Source organism: Dasypus novemcinctus, chromosome 27 (genome assembly GCF_030445035.2).
Source record: "Dasypus novemcinctus isolate mDasNov1 chromosome 27, mDasNov1.1.hap2, whole genome shotgun sequence".
NCBI lineage: Eukaryota > Metazoa > Chordata > Mammalia > Cingulata > Dasypodidae > Dasypus > Dasypus novemcinctus.
The window spans coordinates 13,951,537-13,975,856 of NC_080699.1; the positions used below are offsets into that span (position 1 = coordinate 13,951,537).

The 24,320-nt window shown below is 39.9% G+C and overlaps 1 protein-coding gene across 1 annotated transcript in view; it reads left to right on the forward strand.

The window, feature by feature from the left end:
• The first annotated feature begins 832 nt into the window (after positions 1-832).
• ACAT1 (acetyl-CoA acetyltransferase 1) overlaps positions 833-24,320 on the forward strand; it is a 31,863-nt gene continuing 8,375 nt past the window's right edge. Inside the window, exons 1-11 of the mRNA XM_004470850.4 lie at positions 833-967; positions 7,273-7,320; positions 8,321-8,438; positions 8,728-8,823; positions 9,072-9,172; positions 12,145-12,288; positions 12,715-12,865; positions 13,788-13,883; positions 15,859-15,972; positions 16,892-16,956; positions 19,379-19,536. Coding sequence (XP_004470907.1) covers positions 896-967; positions 7,273-7,320; positions 8,321-8,438; positions 8,728-8,823; positions 9,072-9,172; positions 12,145-12,288; positions 12,715-12,865; positions 13,788-13,883; positions 15,859-15,972; positions 16,892-16,956; positions 19,379-19,536 — 1,163 coding nt within the window. The 5' untranslated portion in view covers positions 833-895. The remainder of the gene's footprint in view (positions 968-7,272; positions 7,321-8,320; positions 8,439-8,727; positions 8,824-9,071; positions 9,173-12,144; positions 12,289-12,714; positions 12,866-13,787; positions 13,884-15,858; positions 15,973-16,891; positions 16,957-19,378; positions 19,537-24,320) is intronic.

Genomic DNA, 24,320 nt, shown 5'->3' on the forward strand with positions numbered 1-24,320 from the left:
CTAAAAGCCTACCTAGAATGTGGGGTTATGTGTTAATTCAAGCTTATTGAGCACTGGAACAAAGGACCATTTAACTCTTCCACTGTATAAAAAGAACTAAAAAATCTTTCAGCGCTCAAGTTCTGAGCAGAAAGCTGAGTCCAGCCGGCAGTAAATAAACTCCTTTTTCCTCCCCAAAATTATTAGAGTCCTGGCCTTTTCATACGCAAAGAATTGAACTTTTCTCGACGTCTACAACGACTGCATTAATTAAACTGGATAACAGCGATCTACTTCGTGGTGTTTTTGGGAGGATTAGTACAATTCTTAAAACTGTTCAAGGAAGCTAGCTTTTTATTTTTTTGAGGTACCAGGGGCGGGGGGTTGAAGCCGGCGCCCCACGGCGCCCCCGAAAGGTTTTTTTTTTCCTTTGTCGTGCTTGTTTCGGTTTTATTCAGGAGGCACCAAACCGAAACTGGGACCTCGAGTGAGGGAAGGCAGCGCGTGCCACCGGAGCCATAGCCGCTCCCTGAAGGGCACAGCCTCGTCCTCTCCTTCCTTTCTCAAAAACAACTGCAAAATGTTCTCACCAACCAGGGGCTGATTGGATCGCTTCAAATATTTCCACGGTTTTCCTTTGTGCTGGGTGGCGGGTGTATAAGCCAGAGAAGCAGGGAACGGAAAAGGCTCAAGTTAACAAAACCTGGGGCCTCAGGGCAGACGCGGGGCTCCGCGGCGCATCGGGGGCGCCACCGCGGGGCCCCTCCCGGCGCAGGGCCCTGCCCGCCCGCCTCGGCCGCGGGCCAATGGCCACCGCCCGCCGGCCCGAGGCCGCTATTGGCCCGGCGGGGCGGGGGCGCTGGGGGCGGCGCCCGCGCGCCTGCGGCCTCCGCGCGTCCGCTCGTCCTCGTCCACCATGGCTGCGCCGGCTGCTCTCCTCCGCGGTGGCGCGGCTGCGGGCAGCCCCGTGTTTCGGAGGCTGCTTCAGGTGAGAGGGGCTCGGCCTCGGGCCTGGGCGCTGCAGGCCTGCGCGGGCGTCCCGCGCCCCCCACACCCGAGGCGCGCACGGAGCCGGCCGCGCGCCGCGGCGACGCGCTCGACCGCAGGCCCGTTTCCCCGCGGGGTCTCGGCGGGCGCCGCCGCCTCGGCCCTGGTCTGGGGAGGGGGAGAGGCCGGGCGGGCCCGCGGCGGGCGGGAACCGAGCTGTGCCGCCGCGAAGGCCGACGACGCTGTGTCCGAGATTGTCTTAAAATAAGTGCGTGAGGCTTCTCGTCGAGAGAGAGGAAACAGAATCATTTGGGCTTACGAGGCGTGAGGCATTATGTGTTGACAAAATGTCCCTCCTCTGGAGCAACTTAAAACTTCTCAGGGAAATCCAGTGGCTCGTCACGTAATTCAAGCAAAAAAGTGCACTTGGTAGACGCGGAGCGCTTACACCCCGAGGGCGCCCGCAGGGGAGCCCCCCCTGGCTGTCGTGTTTAGGGGACGCAGGAGCGGCAGAGCCGTGAAAGCAAGAACTAGCGCGCCCGTGCTTTCGGGGCCGGCACAGCCTGAGGCCTTGGCCGTGTGGTTGGGATGGGAAACCTTCGAATCGAGTCAAGCAGTGGAGGAGTCTGGATTTGGCCCATGTCAGTGGCGCCCGTTGATAATTTTGTGTTTGATCTGGTCAGGGGTCACGGATGTTGGGCTGGGGAGGAAATCAAATGGCTGTCAGGGCGTGAAGTGTAGCGTGTGGCAATGGGCCCTGAACGGGAGCCAGTATCCTGCTAGCGATGGCATTGATACAAGAATAAGGGAAGTGGGCTTGGCCCAGTGGTTAGAGCCTCCGTCTACCACATGGGAGGTCCAGGGTTCAAACCCAGGGCCTCCTTGACCCGTGTGCAGCTGGCCCATGCGCAGTGCTGGTGCGCAAGGAGTGCGCCCTGTAGGAGAGCTGCCCAGCGCGAAAGAAGTGCAGCCTGCCCAGGAATGGTGCCACACACACACGGAGAGCTGACACAACAAGATGAGGCAACAAAGAAGAAATACAGATTCCCGAGCCGCTGATAAAGATAGAAGTCACGGAAGAACACAGAGCGAATGGACACAAAGACCGGACCACTGGGGAGGAGGGGGAATAAATAAAAAATAAATCTTTAAAAAAATAAAAGAAACTTTGTCCTGAATGGACAGAGGCAGGAGATTATATTACCTGCCATAACCCACTGAAGGGCCAGGAGGAGAGTTTAAACTACAACATAAACTATAATCCATGCAGTGCAGCAGTGCTCCAAAGTGTACTCATCAAATGCAGTGAACGAACCACACCAATGAAAGAAGTTGTCAATGTGGAAGGGGTGAACTAATAGAAAAGGGTCCTTTAAAAATGTTAAAAAAAAAAAAACGAGCAGAATTTAATTTATGGGTTAGTTAAGAACTTAAAAGCAAACACATGTTACTGCTGAGAAAAATGAAGTTGTAGGCAATAGAGCATGTCATTTGTGGAGTTCCTTTCACTGAACTCTAGCTATCAGTTATATTGGTTGTTACTTGTTATATTGGCATTTACTGAGCATGGACGATTTTCAAATTTCAGTGCCTTTTTGTAGAATGGAATTTTATGGAATGGAATTTGATCTCTCACTCATTTCAGGGGCTCTTTTCTCTTTGCCTGCCAGTAAACACCCATGTCCTTTATGGTCAACTAACTTTTATGTGCCTGTTGGAGCTCGTTGTCCTTCTAGATTCTAATTGCTTTTCTTTTATGATCCAAGGAATAGTCTCTGCTTATGGCTGCCATTTACTCTACATCCATTTCTTGTTAACCCTCTGCAGTTAGGTTTCTGGCCACTCAACTGACAAATACTGGTGATTTTCTGTTTTTCTTCTTGACCTTTATATTATTTTTGACATTTTTTACCCTTTCTCCTTGAAATTCCTGTTTTGCTCCTTTGAGCCAATATTGCGCTTCATTTAATACCTAGACTTTTAAAAAAATTTTCCTGCACTGTTCTAGTCCTGGGCCTCTTGTTCTCAATTCATTTCTCTCCCATCCCCTTTTCTGATAATGCTGTGAGGCTGGCCCCTGCAGACCGTTTCAGAGACTCCGTTCCCACCTAGCTTCTGGCTGCTTTCAGCCACTGGAAGACACTGATGTTTTTTCCTTTTTCTCTGGCTTTGCTGGTGTTTCGGGCAGTGGGTACATCTGTGCTTCCTGCTTTTGCCAGGTGACCCTGACCCCTTGGCTTAGGTAACCCTGCTTCCCTGTTTCACAACGGCCTACTTGTGCTGGTGCTTACTATTCCTGATCTCTGTACAGCCCAGCTGTCCTGTCTTCAGCTCTTTCTGTCACTTGGGTATGGCCATGAGATTACGTACGATCATCTAAGGAGAGAATGAAGTTGGAAAATTAAAAGTGGCCTGCATCAAAGCCCTGGAGCGCTCCAGCACTTAAAGAGTTTGGGAAAGGGAGGATGAGAAAGGAGAGGGGACCAAGAATAGCTGGTGAGGTAGGAGGAATACCACGAGATTGCGTTATATGGAAGCCAAGAGAAGGGGGGGTTTCCTAGTTCTTTACACATAATGCCTTACTTCATTCTCACCACAACATGTGGACGGGAAAGCACGTTTAAATAACTTGCTCAAGAATACTCAGCTAGTACTTTCGGGCTCTTAACTACTGTGTATATTTCCTGAAGACAAAAGGCGAGTCCAGTGCTGCTGAGATGAATACAGTGATGTGTTTATTGGATTTAGCTCTGTAGATGTTGTTGGTGACCTTGCTCAGAGCTAACAGTGGTAGAGTCGTGGGGATAAAAGTCAGTCAGTGGAGGTGAGGACAAGGAAACGAAGTGTAGATAACGTATTGAAGAACTTTTGTTGTAAAAGGGAGCTAAGAAGTGAAGTGAAAGCCCAGTTGGGAATGTGGGTCAAGGGAAATTTGTTTTTATTTGACTTTTTTGGTGGGAAGAACCAGAGCCTGTTTCTGTGCTTTGAAATGATCCAGAAGAAAAGGGGATGAATGATGTAGGGGAGAGGGCAGAGAGAACTGAAGGTATGCCATCTTTGAAAAGGCAAGCAGAACAGAGTGGAGAGACCAGGGACCCTTCAATTATAGAGTGAACCAGAAATTTGAAAGAGGAGTAGAAGTTCCTTAAGAAAGGCTCTTTGATTGCAAGGAATGATAGCCCACTCCACATTGGTTAAGTAGAAAAGGGAATTTTTTTGAAGAGCTACAGTAGGCAAAATCTTGCACATCCAAGGATCGGAAATAAAGTGCAGCTGACCCTGCCAGAACCCTAACTAGAAAATCATGAACCCAGGCATGTTTTGTCTCTTGTAGGATGCTGTGATCTTTTGCTCACGTTCTCTTAGTATATAGGATCCATTCCTCTACTTCCCTGCTTACTCCTGGTTTTTCTCTGCCCTAACCTCTGCTTTTACATGACATTGGCTAGCCATGGTACTGACTGGCTCCAGCCCCCATTATCCAGCTGACTCAGTCTCTCAGGGTGCCAGCTTGAGTCAACAGTTTCCATTCTTGGTCCTGTCAGCACTGGCCAGAGAGTGGGCATGGGGGGATCACCTTTTAGGTCCTTAGGGCCACCCCTTCCAGGGCCCTCTAAGAAAGGGACATGGTTGGAGAGTCAAAGGCTGGCATGCTTATTGTGACTTCTTATTCAAAATTAGGTCACAGATAATAAATATGCTGGCATCCCTTATAATAAGTAGGCTATATAAGAAGCAACCCAAATTATATCATGGTAAGGATGCACTTGTTTTTGCATAGCTCCTACCTGAAAGGACATTCATTGAGCCTTGCCTACTTGAGCATCGACTTGTGTGCTGGCCTGGGCCAGTAGGGGACACTGTCACTTGAGTGAACATCTAATCTCCTGTCTAGTCAATAAAATACTAGCTTTCCTTATCTAATGGCACAGCTGTAAGAATCCAAGAATAGACAAATGGCAGTTAAGATTTACTTCACGGTCTGCACTAACATAAGTTAATCTGATAGCAAGAAGTACCATGTTGGGGGAAGTAGATGTGGCTCAAGCTATTGGGCTCCTGCCTACCATATGGGAGGTCTGTGGTTCAGTTCCCTTTGTCTCCTAAATCATATACTGAGCTAGCGCAATGGGCAGGCATGGCAAACTGACACAACAAGATGACGCAACAAGAGACACAAGAAGAAAAACATAATGAGACACAACAAAATAGGAAGTAGAGGTTTCCCGTGCCTCCTAGAGAGGATGAGCAAGAAAGTGAGCTGGCATGATGGGCAAGCACAGTGAGCTGACACAGCAGGATGATGCAACAAGAGACATAGGAAGAAAAAACATGATGAGAGATACAGCAAAGCAGGGAATGGAGGTGGCTCAAGCGATTGGGTGCCTCTCTCCCACGTTGGAGGTCCCGCGTTCAGTCCTGGTGCCTTCTAAAGAAACAAGACAAAGAGACACAGCAAGTGCAGAACAACGAAGGGGTGGGAAGAAATAAATTATAAAATAAATCTTGAAACAACAACCAAAAACAAGTGTCATGTTGGTCATCTCTGTTGCCTTGATACTTGATGTATTTGAGAGATGAGATTTCAGTGTTTATGGGACTCCTCCCTGAAACCTCACAGCAGTACAGGCTTCGAAGACTATCGCGTGGCACCACATCGTCTTTCTGCTCTGAATTCCAGAGGTGGCTTCTTTTTATGCCACTCTTGTAGTTCTTACTAGGTCTGTTTAGGAATATGCACAGGAAACTTTCACATTTCTTCTGTACCAGATGATAATGCCGCTTGTATAGGGACCATATTTTACAGGTCTCCAGTGCCCCATAATGCCTTCCTAAGGTAAGTGATCTCAGTGTGCTTGTTGAGCAAATGAAGAATCACTGATTTTATGTGCGTTAGTCATCTCTCCCTTAGGCTGTAAAATCATCTTGTCAGAGTAGGGGTTACATTAAATATTTGTGAGGACATTTTAAAATCAAGTCAGGACTAAATTAGGTTATTGCTTATAGCAAGGTTGTTTCTACATGAAAAATGACTTATTTCATTGTACTAAACATGGTAAAAAAGATGACCTTGGAGGTAAATTTTGTTCTTCCACTGCCTGGGAAAATAATTCTCTCTAAGCTACCATTTGCATGTATATATTCTCATTCAGACATTTTGTAAAAACCAGTTTGGGGGGTACCTTGTAGTTATTGTGGTTGTCTCTGCCTAGAACCACTGCTTGGTCAAATCGACTTTCTCTTTGTCTCTGCTGTATTTATAAACTAAAAGCTTTAGTTGGTTATTTGCATTAAGTCAGGACAAAGAACATTTAATCTGTGAAAAGCCAAATTCTTGGGTCAATTTAAAGTTTTTAGACAACTGTAGGCTTATTTATTGCTCTGTGAGAGATGATTGGCTATTATAACAATCAGCATGATTAGGTTATAAATATAAACTGTCACTTTTGAATATTTTGCTTTCTGATCTCAGAGGCTAAAAAATTTTATTCCTTGTCCTGTAAATAGTCCAATTTCAGATGAATTAGGTCTCTAAACTGACCTACATTTTCAGATTTTGTTATTGTTGGCATTGGTTCCTGAAAATAGAGTAAAAGAAGTGAGAGGTAGGGGCAAGATATTTACTCTTCCCTTTCTTAAAAAAGAATCCATCTGGAATATATGCCATATCTATATGAGGTATATTTGCCTTATATAAACCAGACACATTCATTGGTAGTGTATGGGGAGAAATAGCAAATTTTACTTAAATAAATATAATTTTTAAGCAATGATAATATTTTCTCATAGGACTCTAAAATTACTTAATTTAGAACTTAAAATAAAAACTGCATTTTATAAAGTTCATACTTTAAAAAGACTTAGAAATTTTAGGATAATAAACTCATCAAAAGTTAAAGCATGACATAGACCCTGGTTAGTAGCAGTACTTCAGTATGTGTTCATTTGTTGTGACAAATGTACCTCACTAAAGAAGGATGTTAACGGGGACCATGTGGGAGGGGGTGGGGTGTATGGGAATCCCCTATGTTTTCGATGTTACATTTATGCAATCTAAGTCTTCTTTAAAAATAATAAATTAAGGGGAAAAAAGTTAAAGCATGCTTTTCTATTGAACAGTTAATCAGAAAAGTATATTATAAAATAGTAATTTTTTTTCGGATTATAACAGTAATACATGTTCACTGTGGAAAATTTGGAAATGAACATATGAGGAAGCAGAAAAAAATTGTAGCCCGTCACTGAAGAGTATAAATGATATAGATTAATATTTTTTGTCTTATAACATAGATATTTATATTATAGGAAATAAGATCTATGAAACGAAGTTATGTATCAAAACCCACTTTGAATGTAAGTATACTTTTAAACTGTGTTTTAAAGTTTCAATAACTTATAGGAATAAAAGGTGTACACTTCTGATTTGGGTATATGTAAGGTCAGTTCAGGATTGTGGAGTGCTTAGGAATAGCTGCTTACTAAAATACTAATGTAAACTCCCAGATTAAATATCAGTGTAGTTTTCTGAATAATTCCTGCTGCTTCCCCATAGTCTGTTGCAAAACAACCTTCCCTCTAAACCCGGGCAGCATTCTTTCTTTACTCGCAGAGACCGTCATTACATTGTGTGTGGCTCAATGCAGTGGCCACGGAGGTCCTGAGAGAGAGGGACCGGGCCAGGGATTAGACAGGAAGGGCCATCACCTCATCACCTAGTGCCTTCGGAGGAGCCCTCTCATTGTTTTATAAGGGTCTCTAAAATGACTCAGTGGTATTTTTCTGCCAAAACTTAGGCAGAATCTATGAGCTTAAAAGGAGAATGTGGAAGGCAGGTTTGAGGAGAATATTGAAATAGTATTTTGTAATATTTAGGAGAACTTTTATCTACTTTTTCTTAATTTTCCTATTATTCTTATCACTTACTAAATTATGGCTTGGGCTGTGTGACTAGTTAAGTGGCATGGCCCTGTCTAGAATGCAGGTTGTAATTTCTAGGAGCTCTTTGAATTGGGTTGTTTGTTACGCAGTTAACAAGGATAGAGTGAACATTTCCTTCAATTTTTAAATTGAAGAGTAAAAGTGAAATGTAAGCTCCTGGTTCCATTTCTCTTGAGCAGTGGGAAGGGTCTGTGTATATTTTAGAGTTGGTTAGTTCTTGCATGTTCATAAAGCACAAGCATTGGACTGATTAGTTTTACTGCCGTTGAAATAGTAATTGAGATAATTTTAATCTTTGATGATTAAGTCATTCATATAAATAGTCTGTTTCTTAGATAATTTATAGATGGATTATAAGTTAATGAAAGATGAGTTAGGTAAATAAATATAATAATTTTATCTTCTATCTTGCCAGGAAGTGGTCATAGTAAGTGCTGTGAGGACACCCATTGGATCCTTTCTAGGCAGTCTCTCTTCACTGCCAGCCACTAAACTTGGTTCTCTTGCAATTCAGGGAGCCATTGAAAAGGCAGGTTAGTAGCTGCTTGGCTCTTTGTGGTGAAGGTGTAAAATGAATAAAGGGAAGAAGTATCTCTTTTGCACTTACTATATACACAACACTTAGAAATGACTTAATGCCGATATTTCTAAATTACCTTGTAAAGAAGTCTTTGTATTATGTAGAATTAGGAACGAAACTCACAAGTGACAAGAAAAAGAAACCATTCTGCTATATAATGCCATGTGCCTTATTGTGTGATAACTATTACATTAAATAAAATACAGAGATGCTTTTTTGAAAAAAAATTTTTTTTTCAAAAGGGATTCCAAAAGAAGAAGTGAAAGAGGCATACATGGGTAATGTTCTACAAGGAGGGGCAGGACAAGCTCCTACAAGGCAAGCAGTACTTGGTGCAGGTACCAAGAATAATTATTGCCTTTATTATTTTAAACTTGAAATGTTTGAAATGGAAAAATGGAAGCCACATCAGTTTAAATAAAATATTAAATGCATAATATAACATTCTAGACCCAGATTGGCAGAAGGAATATTGTTGCTGTTTATAGTTTAATATACTCCATTCTTTTAATTTTAATTCTACAGCTATGTGTGAAAGTGAGTATGTTAGTTATGCAAGAGTATGACTTAATTATCTTGGTTTTAGGCTTACCTATTTCTACTCCATGCACCACCATAAACAAAGTTTGTGCTTCAGGAATGAAGGCCATCATGATGGCATCTCAGAATCTTATGTGTGGACATCAGGTAAGAAATACCCTCTTTTCATTTTTATAATTAAAATGATGTCCAGTTCTAAGAGACTTTAAAAATCCAAGCACACTCATCTCTTAGAAGTGAAATTCTTACTCATAAGTACTGTTATTACATTGTATCACCCTCAGGAGCACCTGGACTTGCTAATTCCATTTTAAGGTAGAGGTTGAAAGCATAGCCTAAGTGTCTTGTGTTAAAAGGGACTTTTAGCAGTGGCATTTTGATCTTGGGGTGATCCTTTACCTGGAGTCTTTCTCTGAGATTCTGAATGATTTAAAAAATCGTTAAGTTCTGTATTTGCCAGAATAAAAAAGGTTTTCATTGTAAATGAGAATAAGTGCTGGCCCTGGGAATCAGATCTTTGATCAAGGCAGGTTTGATGACTAATTTGTAGTTCTTACATTGGGGTCAGTTGTCCAAGTAAATATGCTTTCTCTTGGTCTAGTGCTAACCTGAGATCAAATATGAGACAGGCTGCTTAGCAAACATATGTTGTGGTATTAGGAAACTAGACATAGACTCACAGAAGTAGTTTATCAGATCCAAGCCCTTCCTGTGCAAATGAGAAAAGTGACTCAGCTACAAATAGGTTACAGGGCAAAAATCAGAAAAGAGCTATCTTTTCCCTGATCCTGGGCATTCCAGCCTATCAAGGCATAACATGCCAAGTTAAAAAAAAAATTACTTGTCTTTACAAGTAATTTACACAGGAACCACAGTTTACGAGTGCCCTTTACTGTTACTCTCTCATGCTTAGTTTCCAATTATAAGGCAAGCCAAAGTGGAAAAAGAGGAGTGATACCTGAAAGTAGTACATGCATATGCTGACTATTTAAATGGTATAGAAAGGCATAAAATGAAAAATAAGGTTTTTTCTTCATACACCTCTCTCAGTGTGACTCATTACCAAATTCTTATGTATTCTTCCTCTTCAAAGGCAGAGAAAGTTTGGGGAAGTTGTTTAACCTCTCTGTGCCCCACGTAATGTCTTGGAGATTTTTCTGTATCAGCACATGAAGAGTATATAGCATTGGGTTGAACAACTATATTTTGAGGGCCCCTATTGAATGAACATCTAAGTGGTCTCTAGTTCTTCACTATTTTAAATAATGCTGTAGTGAGTACCTATATCTTTATATACTTATAAAACTTAATTCAGCTCTACTGAGGCAGTATGGTATAGTGGTAAAGAACACATAAAGTCTGGAATCAGATTACCTGGCTTCCAGTCCTTCTTCTGCCCCTTATTAGCTGAGTAACCTATGACAGTCACTGGAGGCAGAGTTTTAATAAATCATTAAGGGAAGTGGATGTGGCTCAAGCGATTGGGCTCCCATCTACCATAAGGGATGTCCTGAATGCGATTCCCAGGGCCTCCTGGTAAAGACAAGCTGGCCTGTGTGGTGAGCTAGCCCAAGCGGAGAGCTTGCCCAAGTGGAGAGCTGGTGCAGCAAGATGACACAACAAAAAGAGACACAGAGGAGAGACAGTAAGAGATGCAGCAGACCAGGGAGCCGAGGTAGCACAAGAGATTGGGTGCCTTTCTCCTATTCTGGAAGGTCCCGAGGTTGGTTCCCAGAGCCACCTAAAGAGAAGACAAGCAGACACAGAAGAATGCACGGCAAGTGGAAATAGACAGCAGACAGCCGGGGTGGGGGGAAAAGGTAAATAAATAAATCTTTAAAGAAAAAAAGGGCATTAAAACCCCATCATGGGAAGGGGAGTTAGCACAGTGGTTGAGCTCCTTCCTCCCATATACAAGGTCCTGGGTTCAATTCCCAGTACCTCCCCCCACCCCAAAACAAAAAGTCTATCTTCATTTACAAGGCTGTTGGGAAAAATTCCTAAAAGGAGAATTGCTGTGTCAGAGGATTTTAAATGTTTCAGATCTGTTCCATAAAAGTTATACCAGTTACACACTTTGCAAAGATGTGAGAGCCTATTTCCTCACACCCTTACTAGCATTGGGTGCTACCAAATTCTTATCAAACTGCAGTGTAGAAAGTGGTCATGAGATTGTTTAGTATGCTTCAGAACTGTTTGAATGACAGGAAAAATCTTATCTTAGTCTATTTATTGTAGTTCTCTAGCAAATGCTATTTGCACTATGGTCAAGTACTTTGTATTAGTATTGTTTGATTCATATGTGCATGTAGAGCTACCTGATCTACAGAAGTACTAGAAATTGCCTTGTTTTGAATTTTTTATTATGATTTTGTCAATTTTATCATGAAGAATAATTGATATCTATTGTATCTATTCCTGTCACATAATTGTCATTATCCCCAGAAAATATTCAATATTTTGGGACAAGTGAATAAAACTTAGGTGAGAACTAATTGAGAACCTCCATATTTCAAAATAGGTAAAATATTTAGGCTTCATGGTATGGAACTTCTATTTGTCCTTATTCCTCAGTATTTTCCTTTAAGGGTTAAAATCATTAGACTTACAGTCTAGCCAGAATGACTCAGATGAGTGTAGATGATGTCTTGGCAGAAGGAAAGATTGGATGTGAGAAAGTCAACTAGGAAATTATTACAGCTGTCTGGGGAGAGATGATGACCTCAATTAAAGTAGTAGAAACATTATTTCCAGGTTCTGAGATAGCTTCTAATCTTTCAGAAGACTAGAACATTACATTTTTAGCAGCCTGATTATAATGAAGGCTTAGAAGGTGAATAAGAATTGCAGATATTGGTCCTACATGAAAGATTCCTGCCATTCTTATTAATGTCCAATTCTAATTTTAATTATCATTACAAAGTTTAGACCATTTATTTTCATCAGGATCAAGGGGTAATGAGGGTACTTCTTATTGTCACTGTGTAACCAATGTTTAAAAAAATCCAGGTAGAACATTTGTTTGTTGCTGGCCATGTAATAGTGTTTACAAGTTAACATAAAACTGTCGTAGCAACTCCTGTGTGAATTCACTTTGAGTTTTCTGTATTGCTGAGCAGGATGTGATGGTGGCTGGTGGAATGGAGAGCATGTCCAATGTTCCATATGTAATGAACAGAGGAACAACTCCTTATGGCGGGATAAAGCTTGAAGATATGATTGTAAAAGATGGGCTAACTGATGTCTACAATAAAATCCATATGGTAAATGTTGCTTTGTAATGGAGAAATGCCATCAAGTATACAATACTGCTTGATTTTTTAAAATTAATATATGTATTTTAGAAACTGAACCAAGTATGGACCTTTATAAATGTTGATTTTTGCTATTTATTTTAGGGAAACATTTTTCTATGACTGTTGCACCAGTTGACTCATTTGTTAAAGAAATTGTCCCACACTTGAATTATGGATTCCATAAATATGTAATTATTCGCCTTTGAAGTAACAACTTCTAGGCTATTGCTAGTATTTGAAGGTGAGGAACAAATGAAAAGTTACCTAATACAGAAGGAAGTATATTTTAAGAAATATGCTTAGTTAAATTTAGTTAGTTAAATTTAATGCTAACCACTATTTTGTAAGTTATGCAAAGTTAATTAGTTTTTTTAAAGTTCCATCTTTTATTAGGGCAATTGTGCTGAGAATACTGCAAAGAAGCTGAGTATTGGACGAGATGAACAGGATACTTATGCTATTAACTCCTACAGCAGAAGTAAAGCAGCATGGGAAGCTGGAAAATTTGGAAGTGAAGTTATTCCTGTCACAATTACAGTAAAAGGTAGAGGGATAATGTTTCAAAATCGGTTTTATTTTTTAGTAAACTTTACATGTTGCAGATTTTAAAAATTAGTACATTTTTAATCTTTGTTCACTTCATTTGAGGACATTTGTGCTTGTGGTTAGTAAAGGGAAAAGATGCCTGTTTCAACCCAATTTAAGATGACATTTCAACCCACTTGCAAGATATACTAAACATATTATTATTAATTTGAGAAATGGATTTATTAGAACTCTTTCTCATATACATGAAAGGTAATACATTAGTTTAAATTAAACCAGGTTTTATTGGAAGGCTGCTGGGGTCCTTCCCAGAACTAAGGATGAACAGAAGCAACCACGCAGCTCTGGAAACTTCAGGGATGGTACTGGGGATTTAGTATTCTTAGACATGTTCTCTTGGCTTCTCCTTGCTGCATGCTTTTGTGCTTTATTCTCTCAGGCTTCCTTGAGGTGCTACCTCCATCTCTAGAGTCACATCTGTCAGGCTTTTAGTCAAAGGGCAAAGCGACCCCCTCACCAACTCCAGCAGAAAAAATCCACAGTAGAGACTGACTGGTGTGGTTTAGGTTGCATTTCTATTCCTGGAACGAGTACAGAGTTGAGGATGATGGAATATCAGCAGAGCCAGCCTCGGTGGACGCCTGCTCCTGTGTTTAGGAGCTGGACTGTCTCTGGTCATAGAAATGGGCTGATGTGGAGAAGATTCCAATTCTGTTAAACTACTGAACTCTTCTTTAAGATCCTAACAGCAGAGAATAGGTGGTAGATTCTAGAGAAGAACTTATGGGGGCTGGTTTAAGGCATGCATGCAAACAAGGGCTACACAGACTCCCCCAGGCACCTTGTATAACTATTTCTTGCCAAATGACTACTTGATGTCTTGAATGGTGATGACATAACTTCCAAGATTTTTGTTTTAGGTAAACCGGATGTAGTGGTCAAAGAAGATGAAGAATATAAACGTGTTGATTTTAGCAAAGTTCCAAAACTGAAGACAGTTTTCCAAAAAGAAAATGGTTAGTATTAACAAATTAAGTGGAAGAAAAAATTGAGTCAATATAACATATCTACTTTTGGAATTGCTAAGATTTTTAAAACAATTCTAGAAAACACCTAGTTATTTAATATATTAACTGTATCTACTCAAATGAAATAGCAAATGAATGGCCTTATTTCAGAGTTTATTTTAAATCCCTTAAATGGTTTATACCTCTAATATATAAATCTTAGAGTAGAGATTGTATCACATGACTGTAGAATTCAGTTTTCATTTATAGTTCATCTTGAAAGTTTATTGTGATTTGAAAGCCACGTTTGCATATTATGTTGAATATCTTTCAGTTCCCTTAGGACTGAGATGACAGCTGTGTTGATTACTCTTTTTATTTTTTTAAATTCAGAATTTTAAAGAACAATCATGCACACCATGTAGGATTCCTATATGTGCCCCACGACCAACACCTTACGTTGTTGTTACACATGTGTTACAAATGATGAAAGAACATCATCATAATATTACTGTTACAGTTAGTATATTTTTCCCACAAACCATTAAGTTATTAACATCATGTATTAGTATCGTATATTTGTTAAAGTTTGCTGTGAATAATGCTGCTATGAACATCAGTGTGCAGATGTCTCTTCGGATTGCTTATTGGTGAATCTTACCACAAAGGTGCCTCTTTCAACCTCCACTTGCTGGGCTGGTTAGAGTCGAGATTCAAAGCCAGCCTGTGATGGCCAAACTCACTGAAGAGAAACCATTCTCTGCCGTCCTTTTCCAGGGAGGAGGACCTCCTCCCCCCTCTCAGTTGGCTGCCATGAGCCACAGGTTTACAGAGGCTGTTCACCTTGAGGATGGGGGATGGGTGCCTCCTGCAGTCACAGGGGCAAGTAACTCACGGGTTTTGCTTAGGCCTCTTCATCTCTCCCTCTCCCTCCTGGATGATGCGCAGCACTCTCCTGGTCTGCATGTCCCCAGAGCTGCTGCCAGGACAGCATTTTGCCCTTTCACTGTTTCTGTGAGAGAGTTGAGCCTGTCTACCTCCTCCAGTGCCATCTTCCTGGACGTCACTCCCTTGTTCACTCTTGTGTCTCTAGTGCCTGGCATATTGTGGGTCCTTAATGAATAATTGTTGAATGTTAGTATAAATGAGTAATTGTTTTAAATTCCTTTGAGAAAGATCAGTTTTCTTTTTTTAAAAAAGTCAGTTGTATGCAGTTGTGACAATTATTGGAAATTAATGTTTTTTCCTTTCTCAGTTGAATTTCTCAATACCAAGTATAGGAATGGATCCATTTGGTTTTGTAAAAGCATTGTATAAAACTTTACACAGCAGAAGCATTTAAAAAAGTAATTTCAGCAGCAGGCTATTGTGGGATCTTCATCGGCATTTTTTATAATCAGCTTTACTGACGTGTTTACATACTTTAAAATTCTCCAATATAAAGTATAATTCTCTAACATGAAGTGTACAGTCCAGTGGTTTTTAGTATTCATTGACATTTAACTTCAAGTTATCCTAGAGAAGAAGAAATAAATACTTGCTTTTAATACTGATTTGATTATATAGTGATTATGGTATTTTCTATAAGCAGAAAGCTAGACTCTGGAGAGAGAGAGGAAGAAACTGGTCCCTGTCTTTGAGTTGTATGTAGACCAGCATTTACCCGTGCCATGTGTTCATGAGCTAGCCCTGAAAAACTTGGTTTTTTCCTTCTTTATTTTCTTTTAAAATTTACATTAAAAAAATATGTGGTCCCCGTATACCCCCCAACCCCCCAATGAGAAACTGTTACCAAATACTAATACAAAAAAGCATTCTTACTTTAATAGTGTAGTTATACATGTTAAATGTTTCCTGGTGGCAGGAATTATCTCCTTCCATATTTGTAATTTCCCACACATCCAGGTAGGATATGTAGTTGTTAAATTGAATGAAATGAACCCAGTGTGGAGAAATGTTTTGACTTTCTGCTCATTGCTTTCAGGAACAGTCACAGCTGCCAATGCTAGCACTCTGAATGATGGAGCAGCTGCTGTGATTCTGATGACTGCAGAGGCAGCCAAGAGGCTCAATGTTAAACCCCTGGCAAGAATAGCAGGTAGGAAATATTCTGACTTGTTTCTTCCTCAGCCTCTGTAAGCTTTTCGTGAAATTGGGTTTTCTTTCTGGTAACAGATGATATTACAGTTGACTATTTCTATCTATAGGTTGTACTTTGTGACAATTTAACTAAGACATATTTTAGTTGAGAGTGAAACTCCTTTAACATTTTCTTTATAATTTGCTTCGTATAAGAGTAAGATTTTAGGACTTACCCTGTCTTCTATGGGAGAAAACAGGGTACTTATTTTATCTCATAGAGTTAGCCAAGTAGAATAAAAATAATATGAGATTAAGAATATAAAGATAAGAAATCTTGAGTTTCTGGCATTTATTTACTGACCTTAGGCTTCAATCTCTTTACACCTTGATTTTAACCATAAAATCTACCTTGCCTTCTTCATAAGGTGTCTGAATTGACTTTTTATGAAAGTTCTTTATAAAGATGTAAACGGATGCTCTTTATTTTATAAAAAGCCTGTAACTTTGTTTTCGTCAGCTTGGATCAGGGTTTCTCAGCCTTAGCACTGTGGATATTTTGGGGCACATAATTTTCTGTAGTGGGGCGCTGTGCTGTCTGTCTTCGTATGTTTAACAGCATCTTGGCTTTTACTGACTACATGCCAGTGGGAGCCCACTTACTGTGACAATCAAAAATGTCTCCACACAGGACCAAATGTCCTCAGCGGCAAGGATCCTACAACTCTATCTCCCACCCCCATTTGAAAATCATTGGCTTAAATGATTGGTAACATTTTGTAATATGCAGAATCTTATAAAAGAAACAAATATATTTATAGGGGTCAGGAAACTTGCATTTAATGGGGTAATTTGACTTTCACATATTGTATGTAGCAGTTGTTAGATGTAGTACTGGTGGCTTGTGAAAAAGATATTAACGGCCAATTTTATTATAGCATTTGCTGATGCTGCTGTAGACCCTGTTGATTTTCCAGTTGCACCTGCATATGCTGTACCTAAGGTAAGACCAAAGTGAGGGACCATACTCCATTACGCCAACTTCTGAATTACATAAACCAGGGTTGCAAGTTTTAGATTTCAGATGTTATTCATCTGCCAAAGCTTGGAGGCTGCTTAGTTTCTAATCTTCCCAGTTTTTCTGAAAACAGTGAGAGCAACTTGGATAACAAAACAAATTACAGAGCAGCCCACAAACTACAGTAAAACTCCATGGAACAGATAAAAAAATAACTGAGGCCCTGAACTCATACACCTGTTATAATTGCAAGGGGATATTGGTGCAACAGAGGAAAAGGGGAATGCTGAGGATTCTGGTGCTCCTAGATATAGAAAACAAAGCAAATGCTCACTTACAAAAAGGTAGGGAGATCTCCATCCTGAAAGGGAATTGCTGGGAGCAGGTCTTAGAGTAAGCAGTGAATATAGAAACAGAAAATCTATATATTCCAAGTTGTCAGCATGTGTTACCAAAGCAGAACTAAGTCTCTGAGAAGTTGCTAAAGGGCCACAGGAAAATGGAGTGCTAAAGAGGTTCAGGGATCTCAGAAGTCTTCAGCAAATATTCCGTTTCAGAAGGAGAGGGCCTCAAACTGAAAGGAAACTTCTGAGAGCCTCAACCAGATTTTAAAAAGCAGTGTCAGTGGAGAAAGAGGCTAGAGAAGGATCAGAAACAAAGCAGGTAGGAGAGTAACGTTCTGCCAAAGGTGGAAGAAATATACAGCTTCTAAAAGTGAGTGCATCACATTGGAAGGCAAGGACCCCAGCTAGACTCAGAGCCAGAGAAGTGGCAACACTTAAGTACCACATGTGAAATGTTTTACTCTTACTACAGAGATCCTGTGAGCTGTACAGCTTGGACAGCTACGTGAGCCACTGGTGAAGAAGAGGAAGGGAGAATGTCATGCTAACTTTTTTGTTGCACACTAAATTAAAATTTCCTTTTTAAAGAAAAATGGCACTAACAATATTCTGTAAAGTTATTAGTGTAAGAATAGCTCTAGAACAAAAATATTTTCCTGAATGTTGGAGAAACAACAAAAGGAAAACAAATAGACCATATAGTGATAGACTTTAAATAAGCAGACAATTCACAATGAAGATACAACAGCTGTGAATAGCTGTGCCCCAAATAATCCCACAGTAACTTTCATAAAACAGAAACTACAGGAGATGCCAGGAAAAACAGAAATATACTATTAATAGAGTCTAATATATCTCTTTGATAGATCAAGACTATGAAACTGAAAAGCACATACTTAATAAATTATATCTTAAGAATATATGGGAAGCAGTTGTGGCTCAACTGATAGAGCATCCGCCTACCACATGGAGGATTCAGGGTTCAATACCCAGGGCCTCCTGACCGATGTGGTGAACCAACCCATGCACAGTGCTGCTGTTCAAGGAGTGCCAAGCCATGCAGGTGTGTTCCCCACGTATGGGATGCCCCACATACAAGGAGTGCATCCTGCAAGGAGAGCCCCGCACGAAAAAAGCATAACCTGCCCAGGAGTGGCACCGCACACGGAGAGCTCATGCAGCAAGATGACACAACAAAAAAAGCGACACAATTTCCCAGTGCTGTATGAAAAGAATGCAAGCAGACACAGAAGAACACACAGTGTGAATGGACTCAGAGAGCAGACAGTAGGGGGTGGGGGGGAAGGGGAGAGAAATAAATAAAGTAAATCTTAAAAAAAAGAATATATATTGTTAGGTACCCCAAAATAGAAACTAGACCTTCTTTTCAAGTATCCATGGTATATTTAAGAAAATGAGGTATTCTATCTCCCCAAACAAAATTCTTTAGTTACAATGCAGAAGGATGAGAAATTATATAAAAAATCAGAAAATAAAAAGGTCTTTCCTTCTAGAAATTAAAAATTCCATATTTAAATAGTTGCATCAAAGGGAAATACAAACCGGAATTGCAGAACTTCAAGAAAACAATGAGAGAAGTGGACTTGGCCCAATGGATAGGGCGTCCACTTACCACATGGGAGGTCCGTGGTTCAAACCCCGGGCCTCCTCGACCCGTGTGGAGATCGCCCACTCGCAGTGCTAATGCACGCAAGGAGTGCTGTGCCATTCAGGGGAGTACCCCATGTAGGGGAGCCCCACGCACAAGGAGTGCGCCCCATAAGGAGAGCTGCCCAGCGCAAGAGAAAGTGTAGCCTGCCCAAGAATGGCACTGCACACACGGAGAGCTGACACAAGATGATGCAACAAAAAGAAACACAGATTCCCAGTGCCACTGATAAGGATAGAAGTGGTCACAGAAGAACACGCAGTGAATGGACACAGAAAGCAGACGACTGGGTGGGGGGGAAGGGGAGAAAAATAAATAAAAAATATTGTAAAAAAAACAATGAAAATACTTAATTTTAATAATTATTTGAATATCATCTTTTCAAAAATTTTAGGTTCTTAAACATGCTGGATTGAATAAAGAAGACATTACAATGTGGGAAGTAAATGAAGCCTTTAGTGTGGTTGTCCTAGCAAATATTAAAGTGCTAGAGATTGATCCCAAAAAAGTGAATATCAATGGAGGAGCTGTTTCTTTGGGACATCCAATTGGGTAGGTAAAATCATAAGGAAAACCATCTATCTTGGTTTATTTAATAGCTGCTTTTGTATTTCTAATTAAACTTAAATTACTTCATGATAATTCCTATTGCTCTTGGTTTAACAGTTTTCCTTCCCATTTACCCTTCATAAGTTCATAAGGCAGACACCATTTCTGATAGACAGGAATCAACACTGAACACAGATGTGTCACATCTGCTCTTTGAAACTTAATACTGTTTCATACTGAAGGAGAAATAAAACCTAAGACTTAAGGCTGTGCTTTGTAAAACCCTGTAACCCTTCTTGAAAAAGTCTCCAAAGATGACCAAATATTAATTTATAAGAAATGGCTAATAAGCTTTTTCCCCTTTTTTTAATTGTAGCAATATGCAATTAACATTAAGTTTTAACTTTAAATTTATAATATCTCCAGAACTCTCATCAACACATTTCTTATTTTTTACTTTTATTTTGAAACAATTTCAAACTTAAAGCCGAGTAACAAAAATATTACCAAAACTCCAATATGCTCCTTACACAGATACCCAGATTTACCAGCTTTTAACATTTTGCCACATGTGCCACACCTACCTTTCCTTCTCTATTTATTTTCTAAATGTTTGAGAATAGATTTCATGTATCTCATAATATTTCATATATATTTCCTAAGAATAATGATACTCACATAATTACATTAAGTACCATTAAGTTGAAGAAATTTGACATTGATATAGAGCATAGAGTCTATATTCTAGTTTTTTTCATTTATGCTAATAAAGTCTATTTGGGCATTTTCTCTACCATTATTAGAGCCACTCCAGAATCATGTATCGCACATAACTGTCATTGTTTCTTTAGTTCCTTTTTTGAAAATTGTGGTAATATATTCAACTTAAAATTTCCCAACACCCCATTCCTAAGCATATAGCACACTGGCATCAATCAAAATCACACCATTGTGCTACCTTCACTACCATCCCTTAGGAAAAGCTTTTCCATCACTCAAAACAGGCACATTGCACCCATTATGCTTTTTTTTTCTTTCAAATATTTTATTTCTCCCCCCCGCCCCACCCCACTGTCTGCTCTCTGTGTCCATTCACTGTGTGTTCTTCCGTGTGTGCTGGCATTCTTGCAGCGGCACTGGGAATCTGTCTCTTTTTCTGTTGCGTCATCTTGCTGCGTCAGCTCTCCATGTGTGCGGTGCCACTCCTGGGCAGGCTGTGCTATATCCGTGCGGGATAGCTCTCCTTGCAGGGTGCACCCCTACGCAGGGGACACCCCTGTGTGGCATTGCACTCCTTGCGCGCATCAGCACTTCGCATGGGCCAGCTCACCACACGGGTCAGGAATATCGAACCCAGGTCTGGGTATCAGACCCTGGACTGTCCATATGGTAGGTGGATGCTCTATCAGTTGAACCACAACCGCTTCCACCCATTATGCTTTAACTCCCCATCCCCTTTCCTCCTGTCCCTGGTGACCTGTAATCTACTTTCTGTCTTGATTTGCATATTCTAATAATTTAAGTGGAATCACACAGTATCTATACCTGTCTGTCTTACTTCACTCAACATGATGTCCTCAAGGATCATCTATGTTGTTGCATGTGTCAGCACTTCATGACTTTTTAACAGCTGAATAATATTCTGTTGTATATAAATACTGCATTTTGTTTATCTGTTCATCTGTTGATGGACACTTGGGTTACTTCTACTGTTTGGATAGTGTGAATAATGCTGCTATGAATATTGGTGTGCAAATATCTGCTGGCTTTCAGTTTTTGGGGTATATACCTAGAATTGGGATTGCCAGGTTATATGGTAGTTCTATGTTTAACTTTCTGAGGAACCTGCCAAACTTTTCTGCAGTGGCTGTATCATTTTGCATTTCTACCAGTAATGTACCAAGGTTTGTATTTCTCCACATTTGCCAGCACTTATTTTCTACTTTTAAAATAATAGCCACCCTAGTGGGTGTGAAATGGTATTTCATTGTAGTTTTGTTTGTTTGTTTTTGGAGGTACCAATTATTGAACTGAGTACCTTGTACTTGGGAAGCAGGCACTCATCCACTGAGCTACATCCACTCCCCAGTGAGTGTTGGCTTTTTTGTTGGTTTGGTTCTTTTTTAGGAGGTACTGGGGATTGAATCTGGGAGCTCATACACGGGGAACAGGCACTCACCACTTGAGCTACATCTGCTCCCTCATTATAGTTTTGATTTGCATTTCCCTGATGGCTAATGGTTTTTAATTTTTTTGGAAATTATAAAGATATGATCAACTTTATTAGTAATAATGGAAATGCAAATGAAGGACATGTTGAACAACTGTATATACCAAATCTTTTTTCTTGTTTGTTTGTTTTTTGAAAAAAAGTTTTCTTTTATTAACTTTATCTATACAAAATCTTAAGAAGCCTGATAAAAATCCAGTGCTGGAGATGATCAACAGGATCACTTTTACGTTGCTTATGGGAACCTAATGGCTAATTGTTTTGAGCATCTTTTCATGTACTTCTTGGCCATTTGTATATTTTATTGAAAATATGTCTAGTCATTTGCCTGTTTTTAGATGTCTTTTTGTTGTTAGGTTGTAGGATTTCTTTATATATTCTGGATAGTAATCCCTTATCAAATATGTGGCTTCATCATTTTTCCCCATTCTGTAGGTGGTCTTTTTTACATTCATGATGAAGCCCTTTGACACAGAAAAGTTTGTTTGTTTGTTTTAAAGATTTACTTATTTCTCTCCCCCCACCACCCCTGCCACCTGTGCTCACTGTCTTTTCTCTGTTTGTCTTCTTTTTAGGAGGCACCAGGAACCAAACCTGGGACTTCTCATCTGGGAAGCAGGCGCTCAGCTGCTTCAGCCACATCTGCTCCCCAAACAAAAATTCTTGAAGATACTTCCCTGTGTTTTCTTCTAGTAGCTTTATAGTTTCAGTTCTTACATTAAGTTTTTGAGTCATTCTGAAGTAATTTTTGTAGTGGCATGAGATAGGGGTCTACCCTTAGTTTATACACATGGATGTCCATTTCTCAGTACCATATGTTAAAGAGACTATTCCTTACCAATTGTGTGAACTTAGCACCCTTATCAAAATCAGTTGGCCAGGGGAGTGGATGTGATTCAAGTGGTTGAGCTCCTGCCCCCTACACGGGCAGTTCCTGGTGCCTCCTGAAAAAACAAAAAATAAGCAAAACAAATGAAAAAGCCAACTCGGAAGCCAACATGGCCCAGTGGTTGAATGCCAGTTTCCCACATACAGTGTCTCAGGTTCAATCTCTCGCCCTGGTACCTCAAAAAATATCTGCCATAGATGTGAAGGTTTATTTATGAACTCTCAATTTGATTCCAGTCATCTATCTTTCTGCCAGTATCATGCTGTTTTTTATTATTTTGTTTTTAAAGAAGTTTTATTGAGATATATTCACATACCATATAACCTATCCAAAGTGTACAACCAATTACTTTCAGTATAATTACAGTACTATGCTTTCATCACCACAAAAAATTTTAGAACAGTTTCTTTACTTCAAGAAGAAAAACTGCACACCCCTTAGCAATCGCCTCTCAATCCTTCAACCTTCCCCAGCTTCACATAACCACTTATTTAATTCCACCTTTATAAATTGATTTATATTTACATTTTATATACATGGAATCATACATATGTAATAAATTGTGTCTGATTTCTTTCACTTAGCATAATGCTTTTTTTTTTCTCTTTTTTGCCTGTTAACCATAAGCTTTCCATACTCTTAACATCATTCTATTTTCTGATAACCTGTATTCAAGTTATTAAACCATGAGTTTACACAATATATTTAGTTCAAGATAGTGTAGTCATGCAGTATTTGTCCTTTCATGTCTGGCTTGCTTCATTCAATATAACGTCCTCCAGGTTCATCCATGTTGTCATATGCTTCACGACTTCATTTCTTCTTGCTGCTGCATAATATTTTTTCATACATATACACCACGATTTGTTGGTCCATCAGTTGGTGGACACCCGGGTGGTTTCCATCTTTTGCCTGTCATGAATAACACCGCTATGAACATCAGTATGCAGGTGTCTGTGTCACAGCTTTCAGTTCTTTTGGGTATATACTTAGTAGTACTATTGCCAGGTCATGTGACAAATCTATATTCAAGTCTTTAGGAACGGCCAAACAGTCCTCCACTGTGACTGTACAATTCTACATTCCCACCAACAGTGAATAACCATTCTTGTCTCTCCATATCCTCTCTAACACTTGTAGTTTTCTGTCTTTTTAATAGTGGCCATTCTAATAGGTATGAAATGATATTTCATTTTAGCTTTGATTTTCATTCCCTAATCGCTAGTGATGTTGAACATTTTTTATGTGTTTTTTTGCCATTTGTATTTCTTCTTTGGAGAAATGTCTATTTAAGTCTTTTGCCTATTTGTAAATTGCGTTGTTTGTCTTTTTATCGAGTTGTATCATCTCTATATATCATGGGTATTAAACACTAACGGGAAATGTGACTGCCAGATATTTTCTCCATTGAGTCAGCTGCCTTGTCACCCTTTTGGAATGTCCTTGGGGTGCAAAAGTAATTCTGAGGAGGCCCCATTTATATATTTTTCCTTTTGTTACTTGTGTTTTGGGTGTAAGATTGAAGAAGCTGTCACCTACCACAATATTTTGAAGATACTTCCCTACTTTTCTTCTAGTAGTTTTATGGTCCTGGCTTTTATGTTTAGGTCTTTGATCAATTTTCTGTCGATTCCTATATCGGCGGTGAGAGAGGAGTCAACTTTCATT